Genomic DNA, 18,117 nt, shown 5'->3' with positions numbered 1-18,117 from the left:
TCACAACACAGCCACAGACAGCAATGCCCCAGGCCTCCTTGGTTCCTGAGACCATCACCCTGCAGCCTCTTCTGCATTATCTCTTTGGGTAAGCGCTTTGCCAGGTGCCCACAGCGCACAGGAAGGGATGGCACCACGTCCAGGGCTGGGCGGAGGGCTGGCCAGAGTCCATCCAGGCAGCAGGTGAGCCCCAGGCGGCAGGGGTGACTCACAGGGAAATGGGAGGGGAGATGGCACTAGCTAAATTTAAAATCCTGGCCTGCTGTGTTCTCGAGGTTGCTTTATTATTTTCCTGGGGAAATGCACCAAATAGAGAGGCTACGGCAGTGACACAGAAAAGAATTTTCTCGAGCTGAGGGTGTAATTATTCATCCTATGATTTTCAGATGGAATCCATTCATGGGAGAGGCAGAGGAAACTTGGCAGAAAGGATCAAGTACGAAATACTCTCAGCAGCCCGAGATCGCTGGCTACCTAAACAAAAGGAAGCAGTTCACCAGGAAACAGGCTTAGTGGTGTTGCTGTTTTTAGTAATCAACGCCCCCCTCCCCCCCAGAACCCATAAACTTGGCCACTTGGAGACATTTTTCTACATGAGTTAACTAGATGTCCAATACCACTGCTCACCGTTCATGTGAAGTCAGAATCCTATCCTCCTGTTTTATGTTTTTTCAAGTGGCAATTTGAATTCTTTCATGTGATGGAAACTGTTACACACAAAGTAACAATTCCTGATAAAAGGGCTGTCAATCAAGGGAGAAAAACATTTTCCTTGATGCGGAGGCTGAATGACAACCGCAAACTCCTACAGAAGGCCCGGGGTAGGAAGGGTTCTGCCGCTGCACCCAGGGGTCAGGCTGTCCCATGTTCAAAGGAGGATACCAGGGTCCCCTCAGACTCTCTCTGGACACTGATGCTGGGTGCAGGATGTTGGAAAGATAGAAGCAGAATTGCTGTCATCTTTTTATTTATTTTTTTCCCTTTATTGATTTTAGAGAGGAAAGGAGAGGGAGAGAGAGAGAGAAACATCGATGAGAGAGAATATCGACTGGCCACCTTCTGCATGCCCCCAACTGGGGATTTGGCCAACAACCTGGGCATGTGTCCTGACCAGGAATCGAACTGGTGACCTCTTGGTGCATGGGTCGACGCTCAACCACTGAGCCACACCAGCCAGGCAAATTGCTGTCACCTTTATATGCTCAATCTTTGAATACGTTCATTAAACTTCTTCAAGAAAGGCCCCTACACAGATCAATATTGACTTAACAAATATTTATGTAATTTATTCACCCTACTATGGGCCAAATATTGACCTAGATGTTGGGTGTGAATAAGCTATTAAAGGGCCCTGCCCGTCTCGGGCTCACTTTCTAGGAGAGAACAGGGGCAATAAGCCAGTAAACAAAGAAAACGCTGTGAGGGGGTTTAAGCAGGAGAAAACCAGTCACGCCCTTGTCCATTTGGCTCAGCAGTTAGAGTGCGGCCCTCGCACCAAAGGATCACGGGTTCGATTTCCGGTCCGGGTCGGGGCTGTGCATGAAGCAGCCAATCACATCGGTGTTTTTTTCTCCCTCCCTCCCTTCTACGCTACTAAAATATGTGTGTGTGTGTATATATATATATATCAACAGAAAAATATCCTTGGGTGAAGATTTTTTTAAAAAAAGACAGAAACAGTCGAGAGTAACTGTGGTGGTGGCCCTTAGACTGGGTGCCACGAAGACCTTTCTGTGGGGTGACCTGTGGGCTGACACCTGAATCATATCTACCCACTGTGGGGAAATGCCAGCCACGTTGAGCCAGGTGAGTGCCCAGCACATATACTAAAACTGGACGACACAGAGAAGATTAGCATGGCCCCTGTGCAAGGAGAACACACAAATTCATGAAGCAAAAGCCCGGCCGGTGTGGCTTAGTGGGCTAAGCATGGTCCCATGGACTGAGAGGACCCAGTTCGATTCCTGGTCAGGGCACATGCCCAGGTTGCAGGCTCGCTCCCCAGTGGAGGGGGTGTAGGAGGCAGCTAATTACTCTCTTATTAATGTTTCTATCTCTCTCTCCCTCCCCCTCTCTAAAAAAAACAATAAAAACAACAAAAAACAAAAAGAGAACCAGGTGAGTGTTCCAGGCACAGAAGGAAAGTGCAAAGGCCCAGGGGCAGGAACAAGCTGTTAAGTTCAAGCAGAATCATACGCTCTGGCCCCTGTGGGCTGTGTGGGAGGGAGGGCAGCAGAGGCAGCGGGCAGCGGCCAGCCAGGTCATGCACCCCCCGAGACACTGTGGCCCGAGTCTATGTTTCATTTTATTTTATTTTTAATTGGCTGTATTGAGTAATGACTTACACACAGCAATATTCACCATTGTGAGTACAAAGTTTGACGGGTCTTGGGCCGTGTGTAGGGCTGTAAAACCACCATCACAGTCATGGCGTCCCGCCTTTCCACCCCTTCCTGCCCCTTTGCCGCCAATCTGCTCCCCGGCCTCAGCCCGAGTAGCTGGCGTCTGCTCTTTGTCACTCCTGGTTTTTTTTCAGAAGTCTCATGTAAATGGAGTCACAGAGGATTAGGTTGGTGTAGACAACCTTCCAGAATGACATTGTGCCGCCCCTCTCCCGCCCTGGGGTCTGGACCCAGTGATTGGTTCCAATAAGACGCTGCAACTTGTCAGGAATTACTAGCCTGGCAGCCACGAGACGGGATGGGGCAGACCTGAAAGGGACTCTGTTGCTTTGGTGGGGGAGGGGGATCTCCACAGTGGCTTCCCAGATGAGGGAGCCCTAGTGTCTCCTGGAGAGGGGTGAGCCACCTTTGAGGCTCTGAAGCTTCAGGAGAGGGTGGGGAGCACAGACCTTCAGGGGCACCCACCCAGATCCAATGATCAGGATGGTTTCCCAACCAGGACCCTGACCTGGGCACAGAGCATCTACCTCCACTGAGATCCGGTCATCTCCAAAGCTCAGCATGTCCACCCGGTCACCTGATCTTGGTTCCAGCTTTTCCTTTCTCTCGCTGGAGGAGATAAGGGCCTCTTTCTAAACCATCAAGACGCCCTGGCCTTCACACGGACTTTCCGCTGTTTCCTGCCTCCAACTCCCCGTGATCCCTGTGCAGGGTGACAGCACCTCACGGTCAGGCCATCACACTGAGCTTGTCTGCATCTCCTCCGTCCTCCTTCCCCATCATTGCGCCAGCCACCGTTCTCCCAGCTTATTAGTGGTGAAGGTTTTACCAACGGGCGGCCACCTCGTTCCGGACACCCACACACAGCAGTCCCTCAGATAACGTCATTCCGTTCAGCGTCGTTTCGTTGTAACATTGATGAGATGTTTGAGGATCTTTATTCCTGTGTCTATCAATTAGCTGATGGCAAACCGGCTTTATTCCACGCAGTTTCACCTGGTTACGGAACCTATCGATGACGTGCAATGAGAGCTGACTGTACCTCCCAGGATGGGCTCCTCATCGCCAGTTACAGACCCCATCTTACCACCTGCTTCACCAGACCATTCCTGGGTTGTTTCCATTCTTGTGCTGCCCTTTGCTTCTTTAGCCGACAACGCATTAATCATCCCATGGAAAGGCCCAGGGAGGCAAAGCTGATAGGGAAAAAGCCACATAATTCAGGTGGGGAGGGGGAAGAAAATTTCTCTCTCGAAAACCACCGTGGGTTAATATGGTCACTCAGTTCTGTTCCTCAAGTCCAGAATTCTGAGCAGGGAAAAGACCTGGGCACCACTAGAGGGAGACCAGGAGAGACGCGGTGTGGCGTAACTGGCTAACATCCACAGTTCTCACAGGTGAGGTGCTTTTCGCCAGGCTTAATGGCTCTGAGGGTGACTATCCCAGGATAATGCTAAAAAACTTCCCAGGAGCCCTGGCCGGTTTGGCTCAGCGGTTAGAGTGTCGGCCTGCGGTCCAGAGAGACCCGGGTTCGGTTCCCGCTAAGGGCACGTACCTCGGTTGCAGTTTGTCCCCGGCCCTGGTCGGTCGTGCGGGTGGCAGCCACTCGATGTGTCCCTTTCACGTCGATGTTTCTCTCTGTCTCTCTGTTCCTCTCTCTCCCTCCCACTCTACCTGAATGAAAATGGAAAAATGTCCTTGGGTGAGGATAAAAAATAAATAAAAACTTCCCAGGAGCCCTGGCCAGTTTGGCTCAGCGGTAGAGCGTCGACCCGTGGACCAATGAGTTGCGGTTTTGATTCAAGCCAAGGGCACGTACCTTGGTTGCGGTTTGTCCCTGGCCCTGGTCGGTGTTGTGCAGGAGACAACCAGTCGATGTGTCCTTCTCACATCAATGTTTCTCTCTCTCTCTCCCTTCCACTCTATCTGAAGATAAATAGAAAAATATCCTCAGGTGAGGATTTAAAACAAAACCAAACTTCCCAGGATTCACTGTGGCACCAGGAGTCTCTGGTCAAAGGCAGTCGGTGGCCAGCAGGGCCTGCTGCCTTGCAAGTCACTTGCCAGAGGGTGCCGAGAGGCGCTGGGCTCTGCAAGGGCAAGGTATGCATCCAAATGACCTGTGTGCCGGGTCCCAGCACTGAATGGACAGGTGAGAGGGAGCTTACTTACCACCCCACATCTCCAACGCAAACCTCCTCCTCTCCCCCCACTTCCTGCCAAGGCCAGGCAGGACACATAATGACAGAGCAGAGTGGTGGGAACTGGAGAAGGCACAGGAGAAGCTCAGATCAGCTCCAGACCCTGAGAAAGAAGAAACCCACTAAGAAGGGCTGCTGGTAGCTAACTGGGCTCAATTTTTTTTTTTTTTTATCCTCACCCAAGGATATTTTTCCATTTTTTGTACAGATAGAGTGGGAGGGACAGAGAGGAAGGGAGAGAGAGAGAAACATCGACGTGAAGGGACACATCGAGTGGCTGCCACCCGCACGACCAACCAGGGCCGGGGACAAACTGCAACCGAAGTACGTGCCCTTAGCGGGAACCGAACCCGGGTCTCTCCGGACCGCAGGCCGACACTCTAACCACTGAGCCAAACTGGCCAGGGCTCAATTTTTTTTTTTAAAGCAGAGCCTAGCAGCCATTTCTGCATAGTGGCCCCTCACACAGAGGGCCCTTCAGGGAGAAGCCTGCCCTGACCTCCCTGCCTCTGCATTGTGTTCCTGGCCCCAGCCCAGCCCTTATAAAGGAATTCCCAGAATCCTATTTCAAGCAACAGGCTTTCCCCATCAGATCAGAGCTGGGCAGCCACCCATCAGCATCTTCCCTGACCAATCAGAGTAGTTCCATTCTGACCAATCAGGACAGTGCCTTTGAGACCAATCAAACTTTGAGGATTTGGAGTCCTTATTTGCATGGAGATGGACCAATCAGTGACCAGGTGGTGGAGACTTCTGTCTACATAAGTCAGCTCCCCTCTAACTCTAGGAATAGGAATACACTTTCCTCTCTCATTGAGAGTGTGTGCACGCCCCGCGCGCGCATATATGTGCTGCCTCCAGCTCCAGCTGTCCCGCGGTGGGGATCCAGCCAGCAACCCGGAAATCAGGAGGACGTCGCTCAATACACTGAGCCACACCAGGCTGAATTGAATTTTTTTGAAAGAAAAATTATTCTTCACCACCCACTGAACGGTGGTATAGGATACAATGACCACTAGTGCCTCCACTTTTTTCATGCTAAGGCAGTTGCAGTTTTACCCATCATGGTTTTCATACCATCAGTGCAAATTTCAACGAATGAAAAAGGCAAATAACAGTATTATTATAAAATATAATTTCGGCCCTGGCTGGTTTGGCTCAGCAGCATCGGCCTACGGACCAAAGAGTCTCGTGTTCAGTTCCCGTCAATTCTGGTCAAGGGCATGTACCTCAGTTGCAGTTGGGTCCCTGGCTGGGGTCGTGGGGGAGGCAGCCAGTCGACGTGTCTTTTTTAAAATTTACTTTAACTTATCTTTATTGTTGAATGTATTACAGATCCACCCACCCAACTCTGGAAAGATATCTTGTATGCTAGAGCTGAAACGCTGAAGATGTCTCTAGAGCAGAGAAGAGAAGCGCAGGGCAGACTGAGGTGCACCAAAGCTGGAGAGGGGCCTCACCTCACGACCATGCTGTTCCCAGCTGTGCTTAGAAAGTATACTACAATGGAGCTGTTTGCACTGAATAGTTTCCTTCACCACACTCCAAAGTTGGGGAATTTCTGCTAGCGCTGAACTGGCACCTTCAACCCTTGGTTGCTAGCCCAATCCCCCGCCTTAAAAAGAGAAGTGGGGCCCTGGCCAGGCCCAGTGGTTAAAGCACCTGCCATGCTCCGAATGGTCCCGGGTCCAATTCCCCATCAAGGGCATGTACCTGGGTTGCAGATTTGATCCCCAGTCCTGGTCAGGGCTCCTTCAGGAGGCAACCAATACATGTGTCTCTCTCACATCCATGTTTCCCTCTCCCCCCACCCCCTTCCCTTACACTCTAAAAAAAATCAATAGCCCTGGCTCAGCGGTTGGAGCGTGGGCCTGCAGTCCAGAGAGACCCGGGTTTGGTTCCGCTAAGGGCACATACCTTGTTGCACTTTGTCCCCGGCCCTGGTTGGGTCGTGCGGGAGGCAGCCACGTCGATGTTTCTCTCTCTCTCTCTCTCCCCCTCCCACTCTATCTGAACAAAAAATGGAAAAGTGTCCTCGGGTGAAGATAAAAAAAAAATAATAATAACAATAACAAAATAAAATCAATAGAAAAGAATATCCTCCAGTGAGGATTAATAAAGAGAGAGAGAGAAGTAGGGAGTCCTGATTTTATTTTTATTTATTTTTTTATCCTCACCCAAGGACATTTTTTCCATTTTTTGTTCAGATAGAGTGGGAGGAAGAGAGAGAGAGTGAGAGAGAGAGAAACATCGACGTGAAAGGGACACATCCAGTGGCTGCCACCCGCACAACCAACCAGGGCCGGGGACAAACTGCAACCGAGGTACATGCCCTTAGCGGGAACCGCACCCGGGTCTCTCTGGACCACAGACCGCTGCTCTAATCGCTAAGCCAAACCGGCCAGGGCGAGAGTCCTGATTTTAGGTGAATTCTCTAATTTCTTAAGTTGGCAACTAGTATGAACTTCAACCAGTTTGGGCCAAACCAGAGGGCGCTCTGGCACGGTGTTCAGGCCACTGAGCGGCACTGGGCTCCTCCGTGAAGGCTTGGTGACCTGGGCAACCCAGACCCTCCACCTCCTGGCCGTGGTCTCCACCCGGGCGCATGGGTGCACGGGTGCGGGGCTGCAGGGCTGCAGGGTGGCGACGCGCCCCAACCTTCGCACAGCGCCGCTGGGATCGTCGGCCCCGGGGCGCACGCGGGCCAGCTCCGCCACACTGCGCCTGTGCGCGCCCGTCCCCACCTACGCCGCGCTGGACCAAACCATCGGCGAGCGGGGGGGACGCCGCCGTTGGACCAGGCCAGGGCTTAGTTGGTCTCGAGCTCGCAGCGCGAGCGTCCCCCTCCCCCATGGAGCCGTCCGTTGCCATGGAGCGGCCGCTCCAAACGGCGCTGCCTGCCGCCCCGACAGCCCGTGCTGCCGCCGAGGAGCTGCTGTGAGGCGCCGCCGGCGGGGTTGCTCCGCTCAGAGCCCGCGCTGCCCGGACCCCCGGCCGGTCGGCGGAAGGTGGGTCCGTGAGCCCGGAGCCTGGGGCGGGCTCGGGGCTTCGGCCGCCCCCCGGCTCGGACCGACGCGCTGGCGGGCGGGTGCGCCGGCGGGACCCTGCGTCTGCGGGGCAGGGAAGGGCGCCGAAGCCACCCCGCGTGGGTCTCACGGCCCGGCCCGTTGGGGGGGTGGGTAGGCTTCCTCCCACTCGGGAGGGGTGTTTCCCCGAGCAGGAAGGCTCCTGTCCGCTCACAGTTACCCAGATGGCACCAGGCTGGACGTCCTGTTTTTTGTCCTTTTAACCCTCCCCCAAAGACATGTTTTTATTATTTTTAAAAAATAATAAATGTCTTTATTGATTGTCCAGAGAGAGGAAGGGAGAGGGGGAGAAGGCAGCATCCTGGAGAAACAGGCATCAGCCGCCTCCTGCACGCCCCCTACTGGGCATCGAACCTGCGCCCCGGACCGCCCCGGACCGCCCCGGACCGACCCGGACCGACCCGGACCGACCCGGGCTGACCCAGGCCTCTCCGTGGACCGGCTGACGCTCAAGCGGCTGAGGCCCACGGGCCAGGGCTGGACACTTTCTCTCTCTTTATTTTTTAATTCTTGAAACAATCCCTCAATTACATAACACTTGCAAGTTCAGCACCCCAAAAACATGTCTTTTCCGGAAGCACTTGAGAAATTGCCTGCCTGTCACTCTGTCACCCCCAGACGCTCGGAGAGACTGTTCCCTGCACCCAAAGATGTTCTCCAACATAACCACAGCCTGACTGTCCAGGGCAGGAGTGTTACACGGACATGTCCCTACATCTGCTCATCAGGCACGTTCTGCCCGCCGGTCCCGTAAAGTCAGGAAGGCCAGAGGGTCCAGCTGGGACCAGCACCGCACTGAGTGGGCCTCGCCTTGTCTTTGTCCCCTTCGGTCCAGAGCAGTCCTCAGCTGTTCCTTGACCTTGACGCCTTCGGAGGTTACAGGCCAGTGACTTGCTGGAAAGCCCCTCCCTGCACGTGGGTGTCTCTGATGCCCCCTCCTGATTGGATGCCCGTTATGCATCTTTGGCAGGAAAGTCACAGAAGCCATGCCACATGCCCACTTTCTGCTCATGTCCTCCCACCAGGTGGCTCACAGTGTCCGTTTGTCACGTTATCGACGACTTGGGCTTTAATCACTTGATTCAAGTGGTGTCTGCAGGTGTCTCCCTGGGGAAGTTACCTTTTTCCCTTTGTAATTAACACACATTCTGTTTGGAGATATTTTGTAACCGTCATCCCTCCCAGGCTTGGGCTGGGTGGCTCTCAGTGGGCACCCACCCCACCCTGCTTGGACGCCTTCCGTGGGGTGCCCTCCTCCCACTCAGGCTCCTACTAATGCCCCTTTGTGTGCATTTTCCCACATCTGCTCGATAATGTCTTTTACAGCTGCTTACGTGAATCTGGGTCCAAACCAGATCCCCACATGGCATGCGGTCAGCTTGTCTCCTACGGCCCTTTTGACTTAAAACAACCCCCTTACCTTCCCCCATCACATTCATTTGCTGAAGAAACTGGGTCATTTGTTCCGTTTGCTGTTATTTAGGTCTCCTTGGCGTCAGCCAGTGGGTTTCCTCATTTAACATCCCGCACAGCTTTTGCTCTGCGTGTCCCCAACCACTTCGTACTTACTGATGTCACTGGAAAGGGTGGCTTTTCCCAATCTTTTCTCAGTGTCTGTTCTGATAAATAGAAATATAATTGATTCTTATTATTGAATTTATATCCAGCAACGTTACTACATTGCCTCAGTAATTTGAATCAATCTGTACATTCCCATTTCTGCCTACACCGTCATGGTATCTGGGGGTAAGGACGGTTTTCCCCTGCACACCTTTCGCCTTTCATCTCTCTGGCTGGGAGACCTGGTGCCTCGTGAGCGGCTTTACCAACCCCCATCGTTTGTTCTCAGTCGCGACGGGAAAGATCTTGATGTGTGTGATTAGGTGTGATGTTGCCTGTGGATACAGCCTTTATCTCGTGAAAGGAGTCCACGACCACTGTGAGTTCCATGCGTCTTGTGAAAGGTGTAAGTGGGATTATCAACACTTTTCTACATTTGTCGAGTTGATCCTGTAACTCTCTTCCTTTGGTCTGTTAATGTGGTGAACAAAGTTGATTTCTTTTTTTTTTTTTATCCTCACCTGAGGACATTTTTCCGTTTTTTGTTCAGATAGAGTGGGAGGGAGGGAGGGAGAGAGAGAGAAACATCGACGTGAAAGAGACACATCGAGTGGCTGCCACCCACACGACCCAACCAGGACCGGGGACAAACTGCAACTGAGGTACATGCCCTTAGTGGGAACTGAACCCGGGTCTCTCTGGACCACAGGCCGACGCTCTAACCGCTGAGCCAAGCCAGCCAGGGCCAAAGTTGATTTCTAATGCTAAATAAACCCACCTTGGTCACGATTAATTGTCCTGTTTCTGTGTCGCCGGACTTGGGCTGGTCATTCCTCACATCGGATTTTTGTATCTGCTCGTGAGTGAGGCTGGGCTACAATTCCCTCTCTCTTTTCATTCTCGGGCTTTGGTAACCAAGTCATGTGAGCCCCGTGAAATAGCCTGGGACTGGCCCTTGTGATTCTTCCTGGAGCGTGTGTGTGAAATTAGACCGTTTGTACCTCGTGCGCTTCTTGGACCTTGATGGGGAAGCCCCTGAGCCTACAGTTCGCTCTGTGGGGGTGTGTTTGACGGTCGATGACATTTCTTTTATGCTTATGGGACTTTTCAAGTTTTCTACTTTTTTTCTTGAAACAACTGTGGCCAGTAATATTTTTCTAATAATTCGTATGCTGTCTAACTTTTCAAATGTATTGGCATAAAGTTGTTTGGGACATTTTTTTTTTAGGCCCCTTTGTTCTGCCATGGGGTCTTTTGTTCCTTCTCTTTTTAGTGATCGGTTTCTTTAAAGATTTGTCAATCTCATAAACCTTTTAAAAGCACACACTGTTGTCTTGGAGGACCCCTTCTGTCACGTGTTTGTTTTTGTTGCACTAATCTCCAATCTTTTTAGTTTTTCTTCCTTCTCTTTCTTTCAGTTTCCTTTGCAGTGTCTGTTAACTTGTTGCAGTGGATGTTCATCACGTCAGTTTTCAGCTGTCTTCTTTCCGAATGTATGCACTTAGGGTTACAGTTTGCCCGGTGCCCTTCAGCAGCGCTCAGCCTCAGATAGTGTTTCCTGTGTAGTTCAGTTCAGGCATTTTATGATTCCGTGTGATTTTTTAAAATCCTCACCCTATGACATGTTCTTATTGATTTTGAGAGAGAGGAAGGGAGAGAGAAAGAGAGGGAAACATCGACCGGTTGCCCCCTTCTCCCCACCACCGTAGGCACAGACTGGGAATTGAACCCACTACCTTTTGGTGCCCAGGACGACACACCAACCAATAGACCCACCCGGGCCAGGGCGCCATATGATCTTTTCTCCGACCTGCAGGTTATTCAGAAGTACGTGTCCTATTCTCCCCAAATCACGTGCATTGTAACCCTCTCTCTGTCATTGATTTGGGCTGACCACTTATGGTCAGAGAACCAGCTTGTGTCGTTTGGGCCCTCTGACCTTACGAGGCCTGCTTGGCGGGTGAAGAGTTTTGGGAAGTGTTGTCTGGGTGCCTTAAGGGAGCGCTCGGGAGTCTAGAGTGGTTGCTGTGTGTGCATCTGCAGGGTTCAGTTGTCCGTGACACTGTTTGAATGTATGTCATCGATGGCTCTTTCCTCTGAGAGAGGTGTGGTCAAGTTCTCTAGCTTTTCCTCCAACTTTGAAAAATTATGATGCACTTTCCTGTTCCGTCACCTTTGCCTTATTGCCTTGTGGCTGATACGGAACACACCTGGACTTGGAAGGGCTCTGTCTTCCTGGTGAACTGGGCGTCTGGCTGTGGAGGAACCCCCTTATGCTGGTGCTGCCTTTTGCCTGAAGCATTTGGTCTGTTTCCAGGTAACTCCCCCAGCTTCCTAATCAGTTTCTACACAGCACATCTCTTCCTGACCGAAAACGCAGTGCTTCCCCGGGCTTGTCTTAGATGTCTCTTTCGAAGTAGCAGAGTTAGATGTTTTGATGTTGGTTTTTTTAAAATCCAGTTTGGGAAGATGCTGTTTTTTTTAGCTTGGTCATTTAAAGAATGACCTTCACTTAGATTTTGACCTGATAATTTCTTATTTTCTTATTTTTTGTCTTTATCCTCACCCGATGGCATTTTTGCATTTATCTTTGTATAGAGCGGGAGGGAGAGAGGGAGGGAGAGAGAGAGAGGAACGTCAATGTCAGAGAGACACATCGACTGCTGCCACCCACACGGTCCCGTTGGGGCCAGGGACAAACCGCAACCAAGGTACGTGCCCTTAGCGGGAACCAAACCCAGGACTCTTCTGGTCCGCGGGCCGATGCTCAAACCATTGAGTTAAACTGGCCAGGGCAATTTTTTATTTTTCTGTCAATTCTTCAAGGTTTTTAAGATGATTCAATTACAGTTCTATCCTGCATTGGCCAGCGTGGCTCAGTTGGTTGAGCGTCGTCCTGTGCACCAAGAAGTTACCAGTTCCATTCCTGGTCAGGGCACATGCCCAGGTTGTGGGCTTGATACCCAGGAGGGGGCGTGCAGGAGGCAGCTGATGAATGTTTCTCTCTCCCTCTCCTTCCTCTCTCTTAAAAAAAAAAGTCAATAAAATTATATTTTTAAAAATTTCTCTCCAGCATTTTCAGTGTGGTGGTTGGCAGCTGGCCAGACACATCGCCAAAGTGGGAACTCCAGCTGCTTCTCCTGAGCACGTTCAGCAAATCTCTGTTTTCACCCCACTTCACCCCACTTTAGAGGCACCGTTCTTGAGGTGACACAGGGCGTGTGATGCATCAGGGTTCTGGGGCTCAGGTGGCACCCCCGGGTGGCAGCACCCTCTCGTCCTTCCTCCCAGCTGCTCTTCTGTGGAAACCGTTTCTCCTCCCACTTGCCTGCCTTCGTCTGGTCACATCTGGAAGTAACTGGTCCCTCCACTGCTGTTTAGTGAGGACGTAGAGGGTCAGAGGCCGCCGGCCCGGGACTGCCCTCTTAACCGGACGTTAAGAGTGTGTGCAGTTCAGCATCATCGGTGTAAATGGGACTGTGCATGTCAGGTTCCACCTCTGATCCGCTTGTCAGCCGCTGGGTGTCGACCAAACAAACTACTGACGAGACCTGGAGCTCCCCAGCACGGAGCGGAGCAGCGGCAGCCCCCCATAACCCTCCGTAAGCCCTGCCGCTCACGCCCTGCAGCCGCAGGCTCTTCACGGGGAAGGGACCCTGTTGGTGTTTTACAAGGTTCCTTCGAATCCTGCCTCTTGGGACTCGAACGCACATTTGTTTCTCTGTAGCATTTTTAAAAAATAATTACTGGCATCGATTTATTCATGGTTTATCTGGGAGACATTACTGGGCTTTGAAAATCTTTTTCAAAGATTTATCCTGAAGCGGTCGCTAAATCAAGCAATGAGAAACAAACTCGTCAGCAATTTTAGCATCTGGTACAAAACATCAACGTTTAATGTTAACATTCCCCACCAAGTTCTGCACAGGGTGGCTCCCAGCACCCCAGGGTGTAACCAGGTGTAAGGAATGTTCCGAGGCTCCGTAAGAACTGGTTCTGAACCGCGACTGTGCGTGTGTGTTCTGGAGATCGCACGCTGGAATGCGCCACCTCCGAAACGTTGTTTCGGATGAGTTTTGACAATTGCACGCACCTGTATAACCACCACCCCAAATGAGACAGGGTGCACTATCCCAGTTCCTGTCCCCGCCTCTGACCCAGAATCCCAGCCCGATTCCTGTCATCCCTGGCCCCTGCCTGAAGCTGGGTTCCTATGTACTTGTTTGGGCCTGACTTCCTTCATTAGCACATTTCTGAGGCCCGTGTGCAGCGTGCATCAGATCTCATTCTTCGTCAGTGAGCAGTCTCCACTGTAGGGAAGTTTGTTATTAGTAAGCTTCAGGGCTGTTACCAAGAAGGTTCTGTGGACACCCCTGCACCAGGCTTCTGTGAACCTCTGTAAGCGGGCATGGCCCCCCCGGGGGCTGCTGGGTGCATGGTTGGCATGTGTTGACCAGAGCCACCCAGGTGCCCCAAGTGCATCACACGCCTGCGGTCCCTCCGTGCCCTTGCCCACGGTTAGTATTATCCGGCATTTGTTGTTGCTGTTAATCCTCACCTGAGGCTATTTTTTCCATTGGCTTTTAGAGAAAGTGGGAGGGAGGGAGGGAGGGAGAGAGAAATATCAGTGTGAGAGAGACGCATGATTGTTTGCCTCCCACAGGCGCCCCAACTGGGCCGGGGATCGAACCTGCAACCCAGGTACATACCCATGACTGGGAATCGAACCCTCGACCCCTCGTATGCAGGCCGCCGCTCTAACCACACCAGCCAGGGCACGCTATCAATATTTTCATCTCTGGCGGTCTGATAAGCTTGTGCGCCATCCCCTGGGCATCCCCTGTGGCTTAACTTGCGTTTCCCTGACGGCTGCCAACAGTGCAGCATCACGGACCCTGGCCATCCGCAAGTCTTCCTCCAGTGTCTGCTCTAAATGGCTTGCCCCGCCCTGGCCGGTTTGGCTCAGCGGTTGGAGCGTCGGCCTGCGGTCCAGAGAGACCCGGGTTCGGTTCCCGCTAAGGGCATGTACCTCGGTTGCAGTTTGTCCCCGGCCCTGGTCGGTCGTGAGGGTGGCAGCCACTCGATGTGTCCCTTTCACGTCGATGTTTCCCTCTCTTCCACTCTCTTCCTCCCACTCTATCTGAACAAAAAATGGAAAAAATGTCCTCGGGTGAGGATTAAAAAAAATTTAGAAATTAAATAAATAAATAAATAGATAGATAAATAAATAAAAGGCTTGCCCCTGGTGGCGGGACTTGGGCCTGGCCGATGTTTAGGAACTCTCTCTCTCATCGGGATGCCAGCCCTGGCAGACACAGGCTGCAGATGTGCTTCCTCGTCCAGGGCTTGTCGGTTCCTTGTGTCAGGGCCCAGCGACCTCTTGGTGCATGGGTCGGCGCTCCACCACGGAGCCACACTGACCGGGCTCTGTTGTTATTTTTTTAATCTAAGATCTTGTTCATCTGTATTTCGTAACATTTCTTGCAGCTGCTCCTGCCTCTGAGATGGAAGCAAGTGCTAGTCCGTCCCCCGAGGTGGAGCATTTGGACAGCCCCCCGCACGAGGAGGATGGTGAGTGAGGTCCCGTCACAGCAGCCCGGTTACGGAGCCACACCGGCCGGGTAGGCCACAGATTTTTAAAAATTTCCAGCCTAGCCCTGGCCGGTTGGGCTCAGCGGTTAGAGCGTCGGCCTGCGGTCTGGAGAGACCCGGGTTCGGTTCCCGCTAAGGGCGCGTACCTCGGTGGCAGTTTGTCCCCGGTCCTGGTTGGGTCGTGTGGGTGGCGACCACTCGACGTGTCCCTTTCACGTCGATGTTTCTCTCTCTCTCTCTCCCTCCCACTCTATCTGAACAAAATATCGAAAAATGTCCTCGGGTGAGGATAAAAAATAAAAATAAATAAAAATTTCCAGCCTGTTTACTGAGAAATCAAATGCCATTTTCATCCCCGTTCTTTGAGTGCCACCTCATTTTCTGTGGGTTTTTTTTTTCTGGAGATTTTTAGATTTTTTTTTTCTGATGGTATGGAGTTTTTCTCAGCTGAGCCTCATTGGCACTACCACTGGCTGCGGGAAGAACATGGTTTCCTGGCCCACCTCCCGCGCCCAGCACTCAGCACTGTGCTGTGCTGATCCGTCCACTCGTCCTGCATTGACCACCTCGGAGAGCGGAGAGCGAGCTGCCCCCTCTCACCACTGCGTCTCTCTCCTGTTCTTTTGTTTGCTTGCTATTCCTCACCCGAGGATATTTTCCCCTTGATTTCAGACAGAGTTGAAGGGAGGGAGAGAGAGGGAGAGAAACATGGATTGGTTGCCTCCTGCACGACCTTGACAGGGGCCGGGGATCAAACCTGCAACCCAGGTCTGTGATCCTGACCGGAAATGAAGCCTCGGTCTGTGGGCCGACGCTCTAACCCTGGGGCCACACCGGCCAGGACCTCGCTCCCGTGCTGTGACCTTCACCGCTGCTTTTCAGCGTCCCTTCCACGGTCTCCTGGGAAGTTATGGAGGAGCGGAGGCCTCTCCACGCTTTCCGGCGTCTGTGGCTGTGCCCTCAGGGATTCTCAAACGGCTCTCATCAGAGAACCTTCTGTCTTAGTCACTGACGGCAGCCCGGAGAGCTCACGTTCACGTCGGCTAACTTCCGATATTTACGGGGTTAGAAACCCGCCCAGGCCGGTTGGGCTCAGCAGTTAGAGCATTGGCCTGCAGACCAGAGTCGCAGGTTCGACTCCGGTCAAGGGCTCGTGCCTCGGTTGGGGTTTGGTCCCTGGCCCTCGTCAGGGTTGTGCGAGATGCAACCAATTGATGTGTCTCTCTCACATCAATGTTTTTCTCTCTCCCTCCCTCCTTCCCACTCTATCTGAAGATAAATGGAAAAATATCCTCGAGTGAGGATTAAAAAAAAAAAAAAAGCTGAAAATATTATATTCACTTCTTCACTTAAAATAGCAATAATGGACCTGGAGCAGCAGAGTCTGGTTGAACAGACGGTGGCGGGGTGGCCTCGGGAACTCCGCTGTACACTCGTGAAACGAGAGTGGAAAAGACAAATAGCGTTTAGTGTCACTGTGAAAATGTCTGACTCTGCAGACCCTCTGTAAGAGTTTTAGGGAACCCCCAGGGTTCCTTGGACCATGCTTTGAGAACCCTTGCTCTGGGACACCATCACCACTTTTGTCCAAGTCTGCGCTTGTGACGAGTCGTCCTGGAGCTTCAGTCTCGAATGCCTAGATCTGCTTTTCTGTTGTCTGAACTCTCGCCCCATTTCCAGAACAAGATGAGCTGGAGGACCCAGAGTTCAACTTCGAGTCTCCTCCCCCCGAAGCTGAGAGCCAGGCGGCCTCGGGGGGCCGCAGGTAACTCGTGCGGGCAGCCGGCACAGGGGCCGGCACGGGGAGCAGCCAGGCGGGGCGTGCTGGCCGCACAGCGGCAGCTGGTGCCCTTTCTGCGTTCAGCCCAGAGAAACAGCCGAAGGCCGGTGCTGCCGTGCAGGACAGGACGCAGGCTTCCCGCCTGCGCCGGGAGCTGAGCCGCCTGGAGAAGCTGCACAAGGACAAAGATCTCTTCATTCAGAAAACCAGGTGCGCGGGGTCGGGGCGAGCGGCGGTCAGGCCAGGGACCGGCCTCCTCCGGCCTCCGGGCCGCGGTGCCCATGCCTGCCCTCGGGGGTCCTGCCGGGCTCAGCCGCCCTGCGGCCCGGCCACCATCCTGCCTGATCAGCAGTGACACCCACTGCGTGCTCCCCGAAAGTCTGTGAAGGAGCATCTCAGACACACAGAGAAGGTGGAAGCAGTCACACAGCCGTCACCCGAGTGCCACCAGGCCTCTGTCAGCCTGCGAGCCTTGGTCTCTGTGTGTCATGCCTACGATGTTTCTCACCGAGTTATCCGAAAGCAAACCGCAGGCATCACAGAACTCTCCTCCCGAGCCCTTCTCTGTCTCCTGAAGCACCAAGTTCCGCGTGGCCCCAGTACTCGCCCCCCTAAGCAAACCAGGGTCCCCCCCAGCCTCGTGCGGCAAGTCTCGTGGCCCCAGTACACGCTGCCCCTAAGCAAACCATGGTCCCCCCCAGCCTCGCGCGGCAAGTCTCGTGGCCCCAGTACTTGCCCCCCTAAGCAAACCAGGGTCCCCCCAGCCTCACACGGCAAGTCTCGTGGCCCCAGTACTCGCCCCCCTAAGCAAACCAGGGTACCCCCAGCCTCACAAGTCTCGTGGCCCCAGTACTTGCCGCCCCTAAGCAAACCAGGGTCCCCCTAGCCTCGCGCGGCAAGTCTCGTGGCCCCAGTACTCGCCGCCCCTAAGCAAACATGGTCCCCCCCAGCCTCATGCGGCAAGTCTCGTGGCCCCAGTACTCGCCCCCCTAAGCAAACCAGGGTCCCCCCCAGCCTCACGCGGCAAGTCTCGTGGCCCAGGCCTTCAGAGCTTTGCTCAAGTTTTCTGTTGTGTGTTTTTTTCTTTTTTAATTTTTTTTTTTTATTAATCTTCAGAGAGAGAGGAAGAGAGGGAAAGAGCGATAGAAACGTCGACGAGAGAGAACATTGACTGGCCGCCTCCAGCGTGCCCCCCACTGGGGATTTGGCCCTCAACTTGGGCATGTGCCCTGACCGGGAATCGAACCAGTGACCTCTTGGTGCAGGGTCGACCTCAGCCACGGAGCACAACATCCGGCCCTTTCTGTTGATTCAGTGGTGGCGCAGGCACACCCAGAGCAGCACTAGGAGCAGCGCTCCGCCCCATGGTCTCGCTGCCCTGAGGGTCTGTGGTCGAGGCGCCCATGAGTCAGGCCTGTGCCCTCTGTGACCCCAGGCCTCCCCAGGGGCCCTTTCCGCGTCTGAGCTCGTTGTTGTGCTTGTTCTCGGTCACCCCC

The 18,117-nt window shown here is 53.2% G+C and overlaps 1 protein-coding gene and 1 pseudogene across 1 annotated transcript in view; both read left to right on the top strand.

The window, feature by feature from the left end:
- Positions 1 to 1,810: 1,810 nt before the first annotated feature.
- LOC118643436 lies at positions 1,811 to 1,908 on the top strand (annotated as a pseudogene).
- A 12,845-nt stretch (positions 1,909 to 14,753) lies between these two features.
- The window catches only part of CFAP74 (cilia and flagella associated protein 74), a 46,539-nt gene continuing 43,175 nt past the window's right edge, over positions 14,754 to 18,117 (top strand). The window contains 3 exon segments of the mRNA XM_036281426.1: positions 14,754 to 14,820; positions 16,522 to 16,606; positions 16,706 to 16,831. Coding sequence (XP_036137319.1) covers positions 14,754 to 14,820; positions 16,522 to 16,606; positions 16,706 to 16,831 — 278 coding nt within the window.

The sequence above is a fragment of the Molossus molossus genome, unplaced genomic scaffold, assembly GCF_014108415.1.
Source record: "Molossus molossus isolate mMolMol1 unplaced genomic scaffold, mMolMol1.p scaffold_m16_p_35, whole genome shotgun sequence".
In the NCBI taxonomy this organism is placed as follows: domain Eukaryota; kingdom Metazoa; phylum Chordata; class Mammalia; order Chiroptera; family Molossidae; genus Molossus; species Molossus molossus.
Note: the sequence above shows the minus strand (reverse complement) of the source record. Positions and strands in the feature narration are given on the sequence as shown.